The sequence below is a fragment of the Morone saxatilis genome, unplaced genomic scaffold, assembly GCF_004916995.1.
Source record: "Morone saxatilis isolate NCDOM2014 unplaced genomic scaffold, NCSU_SB_2.0 Contig17, whole genome shotgun sequence".
In the NCBI taxonomy this organism is placed as follows: Eukaryota; Metazoa; Chordata; class Actinopteri; family Moronidae; genus Morone; species Morone saxatilis.
In genome coordinates this window covers 8,187,678-8,202,715 of record NW_023339729.1, presented here as the reverse complement: position 1 = coordinate 8,202,715, position 15,038 = coordinate 8,187,678, and the positions used below count along the sequence as shown (strand labels likewise).

Sequence of the window (15,038 nt, the reverse complement as noted above, 5' to 3'; positions counted from 1 at the left end):
GTATTTGTTGGGGACTATTTCCAGAGCAGAGCCGTGTCTCTAAAATTAAATGTAAGACATTTAAAGACTTTTTTAGTACCAATTAGACTGCAATTTAAAATATTTTTCACCATCACTCAGGTAAAAGAATGGCAGAAAACCAGTAGGGACGATAAGGCCTACAATTGTTCATATGACATTGATTTTTTTGACATCTATATCACATTTATGTCGGTACTTCTATGATATATAGAACATAATTCCTAGCGTACTCAACTCACTCAATCTAGACCTCGATAAGTGACAGATGGATGGATTAGCCAATAAAGAAGAATCAACTTAAGTTCATTTCATTTTATGGTCAAATCAACACTTGCCCGTTATGAGTCGGTGAGCTTCCTAGCTCCTGTGGCAAAGCATAATCACTGTCACACCAGTCTTATTTGTTGCTTTAAAAAAATGTGTGCTCAGGCGCCGGTTAGCTCAGTGGGTAGAGCTGGTCGCCATGTACTGAGGGCTGGATCCTTGCTTGCAGGCGGGCCCAGGGGTGTCGAATCCGACCCTGCGCCCTTTGGCTGCGGTGTCATCCCTCTCTCTGCCCCCTTTCCTGTCTCTCTTCAACTGTCACTATCATAAAGGCAATAAAAAGCCCCAAAAAATACTTGTATTGTTGTGTAACTCATGTTACTATCTACAGCAGACAAGAAAAACTATTCAAGACCTTTGTAAATGAAATGTAAGATTTAATAACTGAATTGAAGTCAGTGCTTTCTATATAGAAGCTATGTCAGGCTTTTGCTACACAGGCAGTACTTGTTAGGGTCAGTGGGTTTGGTCCTTTCATGGTATTTGATGACAGTACAGTATGAAAAACGTATCCTTTATCTGTCAAAAAGAAAAATGAAAGTGAAACTATCTTTAGGAAAAAACTGAGCTATTCTATAATACAAACATTCTTGCTGTCCATTGGCCCTGTCACGAAAGAGGAAGGGGCGACATGTTTGAGGTCAACCAGTTATATGTCCTTCTGCAACACTACTGTCTTGTAAGGTTAATTTGCACATAGACTAAAGAGGTGAAGATTACACATTAAATAGCAGCAATAGGCCCCTGCCACCCATTTTTCAGCTCCACATGTCTCAATTTAACCATTTCTTGTTTAGTCTGCTATCTTAATAACATCTAATTATTCACCCAATGATACCAGTCATTAATCCCCTTTGTCTCACCTGCAGTAGGTCTTCCTGTTGTCTCCTGTGCTCATCTTGCAGGGCTCTAACCTGGGCAGCGTGGGCCTGTTTCAGTTGTTCCTGCTTGTCTTTTTGACTGCCATGGGCTTCCTGCCGTCGTCCTGCAGCTAAAGGCAGAAAATATGGTCCCATTAGATTAATAACGTGTGTCATGGAGGGCAGGGAGTATACTGGGTTCTGTTTCAACAAAACACCTGATCAGGTTTTTGGCTCCTGATCCAAATCAAAGCCCTATGCTATTTAAATAAAAAGTCTGATTAATTTTCTAATAATTAATTAATATTTTCATTTGATCTTTTTATTTACATTACACTGTTTTCCTGAAGTAGTACCACACTAATAGACTTTTTTAATTTAACAGATACCATGATTAGCCTTGATCCTGAGGACCAGCTTAAGGCATTCATACTGTTCGTTTTCATTTTCCAAATCTCCATGCACCCAACAACAATGCTGTTTTGTACATACACGTTTGACATCCCTGTCCCACTTTCATCCTGGTCTTACCTTTAGGAGTGCTGGAGTTGGGTCTGACCACAGAGTCTGTCCCTCTACTGGTATCTGCACTCCTTTCCCGTGTCTCCTCCGTCATTTGCATGAGCAGTCTCCGTTTGACCTTGGATCCCCCGGCCTGACCTTCACCTCCGCTCTCCGGGGTCAGATGTTTTTCCTGAACAAGATGACCCTTCGACCCCAAGTCGGAGCCTGACCCATCGAGGAGCCACAGGCCAGACGGCGCGTCCACATCATACGACTGGTTGAGAGAGGGCAGGTGGGTAGAGTCGTGATCCTCTACGGCCATCTCGTTCCTCCCTTCCACTGGATGGTTACTGGCATCTGAAAGCACCGAGACATTACGTGGAGCCGTGCTTTCAGATGGACCATTTCTGAATATGTCTGGAATTCGCAGCCGCTGTGCTGCAGAGAGGATGCATTTAGGTGGGGGCTGCTGCTGTCTACTGCCGCCATGCTGTCCATAACTCTTTGTAAGGCCTTGTTTGCATGTCCCTTTTTCCTTTCCTCTCTCTGTAGCAATGGGTTTGACAAGACTGAGCTCGCTTAAGTGTCCCAGCTCGGTTCCTTTTACCTCCACTATGACAGGAACATTGTTCATGTCACTGATGCTTGGTTCAGGTTCTGTATCTTCATGCAGGTTCTTGTAATTGTCCAATGATTGTCTTCTCGGCCACTCTCTGTACCTTTGGTCTTCCTCCGCATCGTTGCTATTGTCATCATCCCTCAGTTTTTCCTCCCAATTGTCACAATCACTTTGATGAAGCTGCACATGTTCATTTTTAATTTGCTCAGAGTGCTTGAAGCCCTCAAAACTGAACTCACTTTGCGTGTTGCTCTCAGTTTGGCTGTGATTCCCCAAGTTTTCTGTCAGCGTGGACTCCAGATCCGAGATCAGTACTTTCAGACCGGACAGGTTGGACTCAAGCTGATCTATGTGCTGGGAACTCTTGGTGAGAACGCCTGTTACATCAGCTTCAGCAGTGAGGTTCACCGTGGAAGGAACGGCTGTGGGACTGCTGTGATGTCCCAGGTTAACTTCTTCAACCTTGTGGTCTTCATTCAAACCAGTATTGACTAAAATGTTCCTCTTTGAGGTTTCAGCCACATCAACAGCTTCTCCATCTTGGATACTGCCTTTGCTTTTGCAGTGAACAGGACTCCTACAGAAATTAGGGGTTGGGATAGTGTGATATTTCCATACTTCTTTATGAAAAGCGGTGGGAGAGGTGGTCAGGTAGAAGGCTTCCTGAACAGGGGAGGCTTCTGACGACATGGGCTGTTGCTGGGGGAATGCGCTGATTTGTTTCGGCTCTGTTCTGATCTCTTGGGAAAGGTTCAGCTTATTATTTTTGGTTGTTTCTTCCTCAACACTAGTCATTTCCTTTGTTTTTCCATCTCCTGTTAAATGTGTGCTTTCAGATGTAGAGTTTGCCCTTTTCCCAAAAAAGTCACACTCAATCATACTCTCATTTTCCACAAATTTCTTTGGTGGAGTTTCCACTGACCGTATAAAAGTGCCTTTCTTCTCTTTAGTTTTCTTCCCCTCTGCAGTCACGGTGCCCTTGTAAGGGAACTCGTCATTCTCCTTATCAGAGAGGTTCTGCTCCTCTGTCCTTGCTCTTGGCTGTTCTTGGGTCCTTTCCTGGATTTTAGTGTTTTTGGCTTGGTTCCTAAGCATCCGCTGGCGCCGCCGGTACTCCTGAGATTTCTTTAGCAAAGCCTGCAGGCTCAGACGATAAGGCTCCTCAGATGGCTCTGCTTCATCTACATGGTTACTTAGAGGTTCTGTTTCTGTGGGGTTGTGTTGAATATGCAGTTCTGCTGTGGGACAGTGACTGCTCAATGTCTGTGATAACTCTGGATTGTCTGAATGAATGTTTTCTGATGAAGGGACTGGGCCCTCAATTTGGTCCAAATTGTGATCTTCATCAAAGTCAAGTACTGTAGTAACAGGAAGGTTATCTTCACCCTCTGTGCTGTCCTCCTGATTGCTTTTGGATCTCTCTACTGGTAAATGGTCACACATGACTGATTCCTCCTGGCACGAGGAGAAACTTGTGTCTTTTACCACAATAAAGTCACTACAAAAGGATGATTCCAATCCACTCCTTTCCAATTCATCTCCATCTATAGGGGGATGGCTAATAATATCTGGCATCTTGGTGATTGTGTTTGAGGTGTTGTAAAGGAAAAAGCCAGCCATATTATAAGCTCCCTTTGAGGAGCCAAAGCCGTGGCTCTCTCTCCCTGCATCGATCCTTCCAGAGACACTGGTGGTGTTTTCAGCGTTCTCGAAGGTCGCGTATCCTGAGGATTCTGATTGGTGGCACGCACTATTAAGGGGATTTGGCTGGGATCCCTGTTGGCTGTAATGTTGGTCAATAAGGCATCCTTCCTGGTAACTTTGCAGAGGTGTCACATTAGAGGCAAAAAAGGCACAATATGTAGTTGATGTGAAAGGAGAAAGAGAAACGCTATCTTTTTCTTTCCTTTCAGGTGGAGGCGAGAGCGAAAGACTATCCTTTGTCACCATGAAATAACTGCTCTGTGACACCGATCCACCGCTGGTGTTATGGGAATATGAAGACTTTGAGTTAACCTCTGACTCTTGAAGCAACTCCTCCAGTGTCGGCGTGTTCCTCAGCTAAGAGGAAACAATAACAGAAATCAGATCAAAGAAGAAGTGTTTCCACACGGTCAACAATCGCTGCACGATATGGTGAAAAAACATACTGCGATTATTTTGACAGATATTGCGATATGATTCATGATTCGAGGGAATGATCGTGATTTTAGCGTCACTTTTTTAATTTCCACTGAAAAAAACGATTAAAATCATGATGATGTGACATTTATTGGGGCCTGTAACAAACAAAACATGTTCTTTTCTCAGAGCTGGAAAGGATTTGTAGGCCAGTGCATTTCTGCAGCAGCACTGCAGTACTTCATTCTTAATTAATTGTTAATTAATAGTGCAGCCCTACAAATCACTGGATAAAAGACAATAACGTCTGATGATGACTCTATTCATTCAAAGAACTAGTGTATGTCTGTGTAGGACTACGCTCTGCAGTAATGTAGGGACACTAATATGTGAACATATTAAGCTCATCAGGAGGACAGCTGATGAGTCAGGACGTGTATTACCTGAACACTGTGTAGGATAGTTTGCACGTAGGCCATTCTTGCATCATCCTGCAGCTTTGTGTGGACAGCAGCTTCCTGCGCTGCATCTCTGTGTCGCTGCATCTCCTCTCTCTGCTCTCCTGAAAGCTGTTATCAGCACAAAGCAGACACTGGGTGTCAGGCATGGTCAATAACAGGGCTGGCACTAATGATTATACTCATTATAGATTATTCTGTTCTTTAAGTTTCAGTAAAATGTACAACGATTGAACAACAGAGCAGCAAACTTAACATCTGATCAGCTGTAGCATTTGTGTTGTCTGCTGACTGATAGTATTAACCTCCACAAACACACAGCACAGTGACCTTCAGTGGTTAACAACCACAATCACGATGTTTAACAGCAATATCCTCAGACTGAGCTCCTACCAGGGGAGGAAGGATGGGGAGTCCATAGAAGCGAATGAGAGAGGGTGAAGGTTTGTTGTGTCCCTCCTCCTCCTCCTCCTCCTCCTCCTCACTGCTCCTCAGACGGGAGAGACAACGCTGCACAAACTTGTCGTAGTCCTCCATCAAGTCTCATCAGGACACAGTAGGTAGTATCTACGGACAGGTCCTGTTTCTGCTAACGATAGCTGCTAAGCTGTGGTGCTAGCTAGGTAGCTAACGGGTTAGCTGCGGTCGCTCCGGTTGGCGTTAAACACCAAACTACCGCTAAAGTTAAGTGCTATTGTTAGAAGACGTATGAGAAGCAAAGGTTGAGCAGCTCTGCAGTGTTACTTCTGATAAAACAGCAACACAATACAGTCTAGCAAGCTACCTAGAAGCGACCTCTCTCAGGATGGGTCAGTGTTTACATCTTTACCGCCTCTCCTCCCAGCGACAGTTGGGAACCCGCGGAAACCCCGGAGTGGATCCTCCGCACGGACATGGATCTATCTCATTAAACAAGGATTATACCAATTTAAAACACAACGCGCAACTTTAATTTACAAAGAATAACATCACATTAACTAAACAGATACAATCTACTCCTCTTTGTCTACAGACATTGGTGCGACGCTTGTCTTAATAACGATTAATGATTAATTGACGCTCCGTGTTTTCACCGGATGCAGGCTGCTGGGGCCGAGGGGAGCTGATGATAACTGGATACTGCCACCTACAGACTGGACTGGATCCACAGACACATAAACAAATGTGTAATATATACTTTAAGTAATACTTACGATGCTAAACTAAATAGGTTAAAAGTGCAGTATTAATAATAATAATGCAGTAGTAATAGGCATATATATACCTATTATTCTATTATAGTATATGCTGTATTAATAAAAGAAAGGAGAGGGAAACCACAGCAACATAGACTTGAAGTTTTCAGTTTAATTGCAAAAAATGTTTGTATTCTTGCTGTAAAAAGGCTGTCAGTGCCAACTTATTAATTTGCTGTTTTTTCACATATAGGAAGGATGACATTGTTTCAAATTTGTAGTTAAAATGTGTAAAAGTCTTCACTAGAACTGTAAAGTAGATTGTTTCATTCAATGTATATAATGTATTGAACATATGCAACTGCTGGCTACCTACTGTTCCCCATATTGAGACACTATATATGTATATGCATGCTTTCATGAAAAGAAGAAAGAAAACAATAATGACAGTAATTAGTCTTTTTTAACCCAGTATATATATTATATTCATTTGTTGAATTCATTTTAAATATCCTATATCTGCTTAAAAATACCCTCTAATTAATATTCTATTTTTAGTCACCCTGTTAATAACAATAATAATAATATGCTAATCAACATTAAAAGAATTTAAATATTATTCCTATATTCCTTAAATACACAAGACAAACAAAAAGCTGTTCCATTTCAAAACATGTTTATTGGTCATATACAAAATAAAGTAAGCTGTTTATCAACAAACATACAGTATATACATCAATAAATTAAGAGATGCGTCGGACAGATGATGAAACAGTTAATTTCATGATTACCAATACCTTGTCATCGTCACTTACGTATCTACAAATTGCAAAAAAAGGTACAATAATTTAGTTGAAGATAAATACTTACAAAGACTGTCACACTTTAAGTATTTTCCCATAGAAAGTACTGTTGTAGAATAATTTATTACACCCCATACAGAAATATTACAAAACACAGAATGTTCTATTACAAGGGCTTTTCTGAATAGGCTACGCCATATTCACACAAACGCACTACTTTTTTATAGCTTTAAACTGACCATTATATACTTTTAGAAACACAAAAATATCCCAGCTCCCATGAGTAACCTGGCCGAATGCTCACCAGCAGACACGTGTGTTGTTTTTTTAATCAGGAGTCAAATTAAAGAGGTGGACAGTTTAAAAAAATAAATAAAATAAAAATATGATACCTAAACTCTGGGTAAAAATGTCATGTTAGAGGCTGAACAACTGATAAGGGCAGGGGCAGCAGAGAGAGTAAGAGAGAGCAGCATGAGGAAGGGGGGTAACCTGGGAGGCAAAACAAACATTATTATTGATGAAAACACCAAACGAACGATCAAAGGAATCCTTGGTTCATTTACTCTCATCGATCGGCATTGGCGGTGGATGAAAGGGCTTTTAGAGTCCAGTGGCGTGATTCACTAGACAGGAAAACAACTGAATGACTACATACCGATTGGCCAAGCAGCAAGATAAGGAGTTAATGATTTGCATCTTCTAGAAGAATCGGAACTTTTGGAGAAGGGCTTGGAAGCCTCCTGAGTTAACTTGCTGACACTTTGTACACAGGAATAGGATAAGTGGATTGGGACATGGTTGAGAGTTTTATCAGATGTGTCTCCACCACTCCTTTCTGCCTCTGTAAAATATTTATAGTTCAGGAGTAGTTGCGTGGGTTTGTGATGAAATGTCTTTTCATAAGGAGGGTACGACCCCTGTACAGGCAGTGGAAAATAAGGTCAGCATGTCTTACAAGCTCTTAAACTCTTATGAAAAGCCACAAAGCTGCCCTGTCTGATAATCACTAAAGGTCACTGTTGTCAGCTGATCATGTGTGCTGAGTGAAAATGAGGAAGAAACTGTAATGTTTCACCTCATTTATTTAGAGACCTAACATCCTGATCCCACTACAACCACAAGATATTCAAACCTGGAAGACAAAATAATGGTATTCTTCAGTTCGACTGCAGGCTTTGTATGACAGCCACAGTATATTTTGCATTCAGTCTTTTTCTCATTTGGAAATTGATAAAACATAATGGGTGTTTTCATGTTTTCACAGTTAATTGTCAAGTGACACTGAAAAAGCAATGCGAGCCACATAACACATAACTAAGATTAAAACAGAGGCAAACTGGCGCTGTCATTTAAAACCAAGTATACACTGCTAAACGCTCTGTGTATAAACTCTCTAACCTTGTCACATCACACTGTACCTGCAATTATAAAACCGACAAGTTGACATGACAACTACAATAGCATGTGGCAGGAGGTCTAATTTTGCCCTACACAGTTTGCATAATTAGAGATGTCTATTAAACAGCAGCCACCATGTTAACACATTTATGTTTATACAGTGTGCATCCTTTTTAAACAAGAGGAGCCTAAAAATACAGACTGGGTGGGATTGTTTGACAGTGGCACATACAGTATGTATATTTTGACAAGCACTGAGAAGCTTCAACTTGACACAACCTAATCTTAGCAAACAACACGTTTCTTCCTATTTTATACATGACCACACACACCACACAGGACTTGCCAGCAATAAAAACAAAAAACATCATTTAACAAGCAAGTGTAAAGACAGACAGGAAGCAACAGAGTGACGGAGAGAAAGAATATATGAAATAAAGAAATTCCAGTAGAAAATCAAATTATAAAACAGGACCATTTAAAAAAATATATAGATCACATACATAAATATACTGCGTGATACCTATATCTGCTTTTAGCCGAATACCATGGAGTATATTCCTGTGATAAGACATTTAAAAAATGGTAACAGACATTTTCATTTGACATTTGTAGCTCTCTGGTTTCACAGTTGACTGAACGTGCAAATAGCTATCAGGCTGAAGATAATGGAGAAATAATATTTTAAAACCTCACACCCATTCCCTTCCAATGCCTTTACACATTGCTCACCTGTTTGAATTTTATTTTATTTTAATGTAGGGTACAAATGAAGGCATATCTTGCTTATCTTAATAACTGCACAGCAGTAAGCTAGCTAACCCCTTTTTACTTCACAGTGGAAAAGTAGCGGTTCAGGTAAAAGGCTGCATGTTTGTACTGTTTTTTTAATCATTGTAATTTCTTTTCCATTTCAGTAAATACCTCAATTTAAATCAGGTTTTCATTTGTTGAAAAACTGTTTGAGGCAATTGTACTTTAGAAGGTAAACCTAAGTCTTTGACAGACAAACCATTAAATAGCAGAATACACCTTTTCACTTATTAAAACACCAAACACATAAACAAATTTGCTTCACTTCCCTGACACATAAAGAACAATTCGCAAACAAAACAAAACAGGAACAACATTATATATACATAACTGTATAAAATGTATACAGCAAAAACAAACATCTTTATCACACACTACAAAAATAACTTAGGGGTGATGCCGCCATTTAGGCCCATTGTTGAGTTTCACATCTCTTTTACCTCCACAGATGACCCAAATACACAATATAGTGAGGCTTGTGAGGTTAACCATGACACCTCCTCGTCTCATCGGTCATTTTATCTGCAATAACAAGCTTTGAATGCTGCAAGGGCCAAAAGAAAGCCACAAAGGCCTGTTCAACAACACGGAAAATGGGTCTGCCAAAGTGAACTTACAATTACAAATCATGAGAGCAGAGTACGAGCGGATAAAACACACGATCTAACACGAATGCAGTGCTGGAGCTGAATGATCGGGCCGGGAGAACAAAGATTTTGTGATTAGAGAAAGAGTGCAGAGTTGCCCACGGTGTCATCACCCGTTTCGGCCTGAAATCAAACAAGGATTAAAGTCATAACCATGAAATAGTGAACGTTATAGATACCTCGTCACATACCTACACAGCACACCACACGCTAGTTCACGGTTACACACACGTGCCTAGTCACTAGAGAGAAAACAAAGCTATTCAGTAGTTAAGCCACTTTTGGTACAATTGCAAAATAGAGAGATACTGTATATCAAACAGATTTTGTCATACCTTTTTTTTTTTACAGGTCGTTACAAACAATGCAAAGATAATTGTCTTTATAAAATTCCAGACTCTACCATACATAGACAAAGATTCTTTTAAGTATAGAACACCACATAAGACTACTTTTTATGGTAAAACTCGAGTGAAATGACATCCCATTTGTGTGACTGAAAATTCAGAGAAATATCTTTGCCAGCAGACTGCATTGTGAGTAATCATATTTGCACTTGCAAAGTGAGCTTTGTGGTTAAAAGCAAGAGGAATGCAACCTAAACTGCTTTGATTTGAAGCAAGACATGTTTGCAGTGAGTATAACCTAGATTTCAGAGTCAAAAACATGTGAACCAAGTAATTCACATGAAACAGATATATGGACATTATTCTGTGCAAGATATGAACGATAAATGACTGTGAATGCTCCTGTTTTGCAGACCCCTCTTGTTTTTTCTTTGAGTAAATGAACTGTCAATCACATAAATGGGTGTTAATATTAATATTAATAATCCTGATGGGTACTACACAGCTCATACGACGACGCACACCGAGAGTTAAATGCTGCCACAACCTGATTCCTGATTGGTCAGTGTATCCCATTAAGCACAGGTATAAGCACTTGCATTGAATCTTCACAGTTCATGTTCTCTTGACTTCTTCCTGATGCATATCATTAGGAGACCAAGGCACTTGCCCTTTCAATTTTCTTGAATATATTTTTGAGAGGAACTCAGACAGAAGACAACTTTATCTTAATTCCACTCTGGTGTTCAAATGACCATTTCCCTGAAAATTCTTATGAACTGAGATAAGGTCAGTGACTTTTTCAGTTTCAGTAACTTTGTCTCCTTTTCTCTACAGTGTTGTTTTTTTTTGTTTTGTTTTTTTGGTAAATATCAATTGCCTTTCCCCCCTTCTCTCTGTTAGATCCAGGAAGTACTGTGTATAATAACTGGAACCCAGTTGGAATTGAAAAATGGAAGGACAGAGAAAGAATACGTCAGAGAAAGAGAGTTGGATATAGAAAGTGAAGAGACTGTAGAAAAAATACAACTAACTAAATATAGCAATACCAAAACGAACACGCGCCACAGAATTTCACAGAATTCCTGATATATAACAATTGACACACAGAATACACTTTGGACCTCATGTGAATGACAGCACAGTACAAAACAGTAGAAATACAGGTACCACCATTGTGTAATATATATTTTTCTATAGTACTTTTTTGAAAAAGTTCTTGCTGGGTGGAGCAAGATGAAACTCCTCTGCAGCCACTGAAATCAGCAGGTCACAAGAAATCTATTCTTTTGGAGTTCAGGAGTTCTGATTCTAATTAATATGTGGTTTCAAAAAATGCAAATTTAAATGTTCAACGACTACTTCAAATGTAGTGTGCAAATGTGTGACAGGATTATTATGCATTTACAGATATCTAGAGATCTACCAGCAGTAAAACTCGACACTGAACACTCGACTGACGTAAACGGAACTGAACAAAATTGCATGTTTTTTCCAAAGTGTTTTGGGCATTTATGTTTTATGATATTTTTTTTTTCCTGGCCTGGAATAAAACTAATCTCAAATTCTTTGATTCTTCCAGGCTTTCAGTGACCGTAGGAACCCTGTGTATCTGTCCTGTGCTAAATGATCATGCGCTGACCAAGGGCTTGCTCCTTTGTAGTCTCAATAATCTTCCTCTGCTTCCATTCTTTCCTCCACCTGCACTGATCTGAGAGACAGGTGATGGGAACATGCTGAGGCCACGTGATCGAGACGGCCCAGCTGTTTGAAGTCAGTGCAGGTGGAGGAGAGGCGGCTGGCAGAGGAGAAGAATTACTCTGTTGCAGCTGAACTCCACCCTCATCTATCCTTCCCTCCCTCAAGACCGTGCATCTGTTTTTGACTTCACTATTGTGATCACGCTCGTCGCTGTTGCCACCTTTCCCGGTATGAGTGGACCAATGACTGACGACGGCACCCCTCCCCCTCCTCCCCCTCCTCCAGCCCTAACCCCGACCCCGACAGTGGGGCTCCGTGCCACAGTCCTGGCGAACGTCTGTAACGCCTCGTACTTAGACCTCAGAGCGTCCAGCTCAACGCGCATCGAAGCATTCTCATTGGCCAGTTTGTCCACCTCCTGCTGCAGCTGGGCCTTCTGCTTCTCCAGCTCCTCCTTCTGGGTGACTCTCTTCACCCGGCAGCTGGCGGCATAGCCCCGGTTCTTCAGGGTGCGCCGCCGTTGCTTCAGTTGCAGGATCTCCTCCTTGGAGAGTCCACGGAGGTGCTGATTCAGCTCCCGCACTGACATGGTCACCAGCTCATCGTCTGTGAGGCTGGTGCCATTCTCCCCCGGCTCGCGCTTCACCTGGTGGAAACAGGAGGAGGAAGAGGAGTGAGACACACAGAACGTATCAACACCAGAGAATTCACAGAAGAAAAGAAAAGCACTCTCTTACCTTCAGGGCTTTATTTCCTTTGTTAGTCGTCGTCATGCCACAAGAGCCTTGCTCTTCTGAACAGACCTATGGAGACGCAACGAGCACAACACATGAGCAAAGAAACATCATAAAAGACGTTCTGCATAAAACCAGTTAACAGAGAAACAGCATTAAAGAAAGAGAACCATCACTGTGTTTGAGAACCATAACGGCTCTTGAGGTTTAATAAAAACATAATGTCAATACCCACCTGAACCAGTATAGACATACCAAATTGAAATCTGCTGTTGGAGCACTGTTGTGTGAACATGTTAAAGTAATACACATCTGTGCCACAGTGCATGAGTGAAAGTGACAAACAAACTTTTCTTAGAATTTCCCTGGCTTCCTGTTTCCTGGTGGTTACACCGACAGTGCCCACTACCTTTGTGTTGTTGAACTCTTATTGGCTGGCTTTAAGCCAATAGGAATGAAATGAACGTGAGAGAAGAGGAAGTGGTAAAATTTGTGGGAAGGACTCCAGGGGAAAACCAACTGTTAGAGGCACACACACACACACACCTTAACTGAGGCTAGCGTAGAGACTGGGGAGAAGTAGAAAAATAGATGTAGACTTAGAGCTACTAGGGATAACATTGAAGGCAAACTGAATCAAATGATGTATATGCATTTGTACCAAAGTTGCGACAAGAGACAAAACAGTGAGAATCAGAAGTCAACAGGGACGGAGCCTGGAAGTGCTAAAGATGAGATCAGTCCTTAGAGCGCACAGCTCCACAGATGAGCATCTCCACAAGCACTCAATGAGATGCTTTGTATGGTGCGTTGGTCTGGCTGTCATCTCTCAGACCTGTGTGTGTGTGTGTGTGTTCGATAAAGGCAGCTATTGTACTGCTGCTAGGATCATCATGAGACCAGTCATGAGACTCAGCAGATTCTCTCTCTCTCCCTCTCTCCCTCCCCTCTCTCTCCCTCTCTACTGCCGCGCAAATTTCTGCTCTCCTCTGTCACTTTTTACACCCCCACCCCTTTTTTTTGCACCCTTACAACCCTCTAACTCCTTCCCTAAAAGATGAGGGTTTGCCCAAAATATAGCTGCAGGCTAGAAAAGCCTGCGGGGCACGAGGGGGGTCAACAACATGTGTCTGTCTGTCTGTCTGTCTAACAGTGAAATGTGGTTGTAGCCACACCTGATACTGCTGAATCAGAAGTTCAGTTAAACCAATTTGCTGATTAAAGACAGCCTGTATGCATTTACACTTCACACCAAGGCCAGTTTAAAAAAGTAAGAAGCAGAGTTGAAAGTGAGTTATAGTATAAGTCATCATTTAAAAAACGTCTTGTTTAGGGAACTGATGACTTTTAAGTGACATCTGTCTGTGAAGGTGTGTGTGTGACTCTTTTCTATCTAAAGGCCCGGCACTGAGCGCAGCAGAGAGCCTCCCTCACAACGCACCTCTGTCTGTCTGTGAAGGTGTGCTAGTGTTTGTGTGAGCGTTGCCACAAAACCTACAGTTATAAATAGCTGTAGATCAAAGACAAAACGTCCGCTGAAAGCACATACCAGTGATCATGCATGCACACAAAAATGTACACCAACGAAAAAACAAAAAAATGTTATGTTATGAAGTATGTGAGAAAAGAGCCATGATATACGGTGCTGGAGCGACAGCACTGCTTCATTAGGGGAGGGGGTTAGGATCGGTCGATTATAGACTGCCTTTCATTTAACTGTGTATATTTAGAGCTTCTTCTCAATAAACAAATGTCTTCCACCCTCGTGTGCCGCTGCAGGCTTGTGTTTTGTTGGGATGCAGCCTCCCACAGCTGGAGGTGCATCAACGCACAATAGATGGATCAAAGACTGGAAGACTGGGGGCGGGGGCGCTGATGAGAGGGGAGAACGGGAAAACAGAGGGGGCAAAAAGGAGGCTTTCCTGCCAGGCACTGGTTTATTCCCCTGTGCCCCCCCCCCCATCTACATACAAACAAAAAGCACACACACATACACACACATACACACACACACATTCGCCTGCCGCCATGCCAGTGGGGAACAATAAAACACACACGTAAAACGGTCGACTGCAAGCACACAAACATGAACATGTAGTTACGTTTAAAGTACTAAACAATGCTCGATAGGTGTGGAAATTAAAACATAATGTCCTGTAGATACAGAGCTCAGAGGTTTTGTTCCATATCTGACTACATAAATAAATGTTAGTGAATGTTTAGTTATCTTAGATAAAAGCAACCAAACTGCTGTCAGTAGTTTCATTTGTTTAAATCCATATAGATACAGGTCCTTCCTGATCAAATGTCTTAGTTTCAGATGGTGTCTGTATTACATCATCACCCATCCAATAACATTTAACATTTCTGCCTGTTATTTTTTTAATTAAGTGATTAATTGTTTGACCTATAAAATGTGAAAATAATACTGAAAAATGCCCATCTCAACTTCCCAGAGCATAAAGTCTTCAAATTGCTTGTTTTAAGATATCATTATTGTTATTATTATA

The 15,038-nt window shown here is 41.4% G+C and overlaps 2 protein-coding genes across 4 annotated transcripts in view; both read right to left on the bottom strand.

The window, feature by feature from the left end:
* The window catches only part of si:ch73-100l22.3, an 11,056-nt gene extending 5,301 nt beyond the window's left edge, over positions 1–5,755 (bottom strand). The window contains exons 1-4 of the mRNA XM_035659918.1: positions 5,301–5,755; positions 4,893–5,018; positions 1,737–4,389; positions 1,209–1,336 (exon numbers count right to left, since the gene is read on the bottom strand). Of these exons, the coding sequence (XP_035515811.1) occupies positions 1,209–1,336; positions 1,737–4,389; positions 4,893–5,018; positions 5,301–5,444 (3,051 nt within the window). The 5' untranslated portion in view covers positions 5,445–5,755. The remainder of the gene's footprint in view (positions 1–1,208; positions 1,337–1,736; positions 4,390–4,892; positions 5,019–5,300) is intronic.
* Positions 5,756–10,078: 4,323 nt separating this feature from the next.
* mafgb (v-maf avian musculoaponeurotic fibrosarcoma oncogene homolog Gb) overlaps positions 10,079–15,038 on the bottom strand; it is an 11,750-nt gene continuing 6,790 nt past the window's right edge. For 2 of the 3 annotated variants that reach the window (XM_035659915.1, XM_035659916.1), the window contains exons 2-3: positions 12,532–12,597; positions 10,079–12,440 (exon numbers count right to left, since the gene is read on the bottom strand). In XM_035659915.1, coding sequence (XP_035515808.1) covers positions 11,955–12,440; positions 12,532–12,567 — 522 coding nt within the window. In that variant the 5' untranslated portion in view covers positions 12,568–12,597 and the 3' untranslated portion in view covers positions 10,079–11,954. Of the gene's footprint in view, positions 12,441–12,531; positions 12,598–12,763; positions 13,045–15,038 lie in introns of those variants that run through there. The other variant, XM_035659917.1, reaches the window with a different exon arrangement.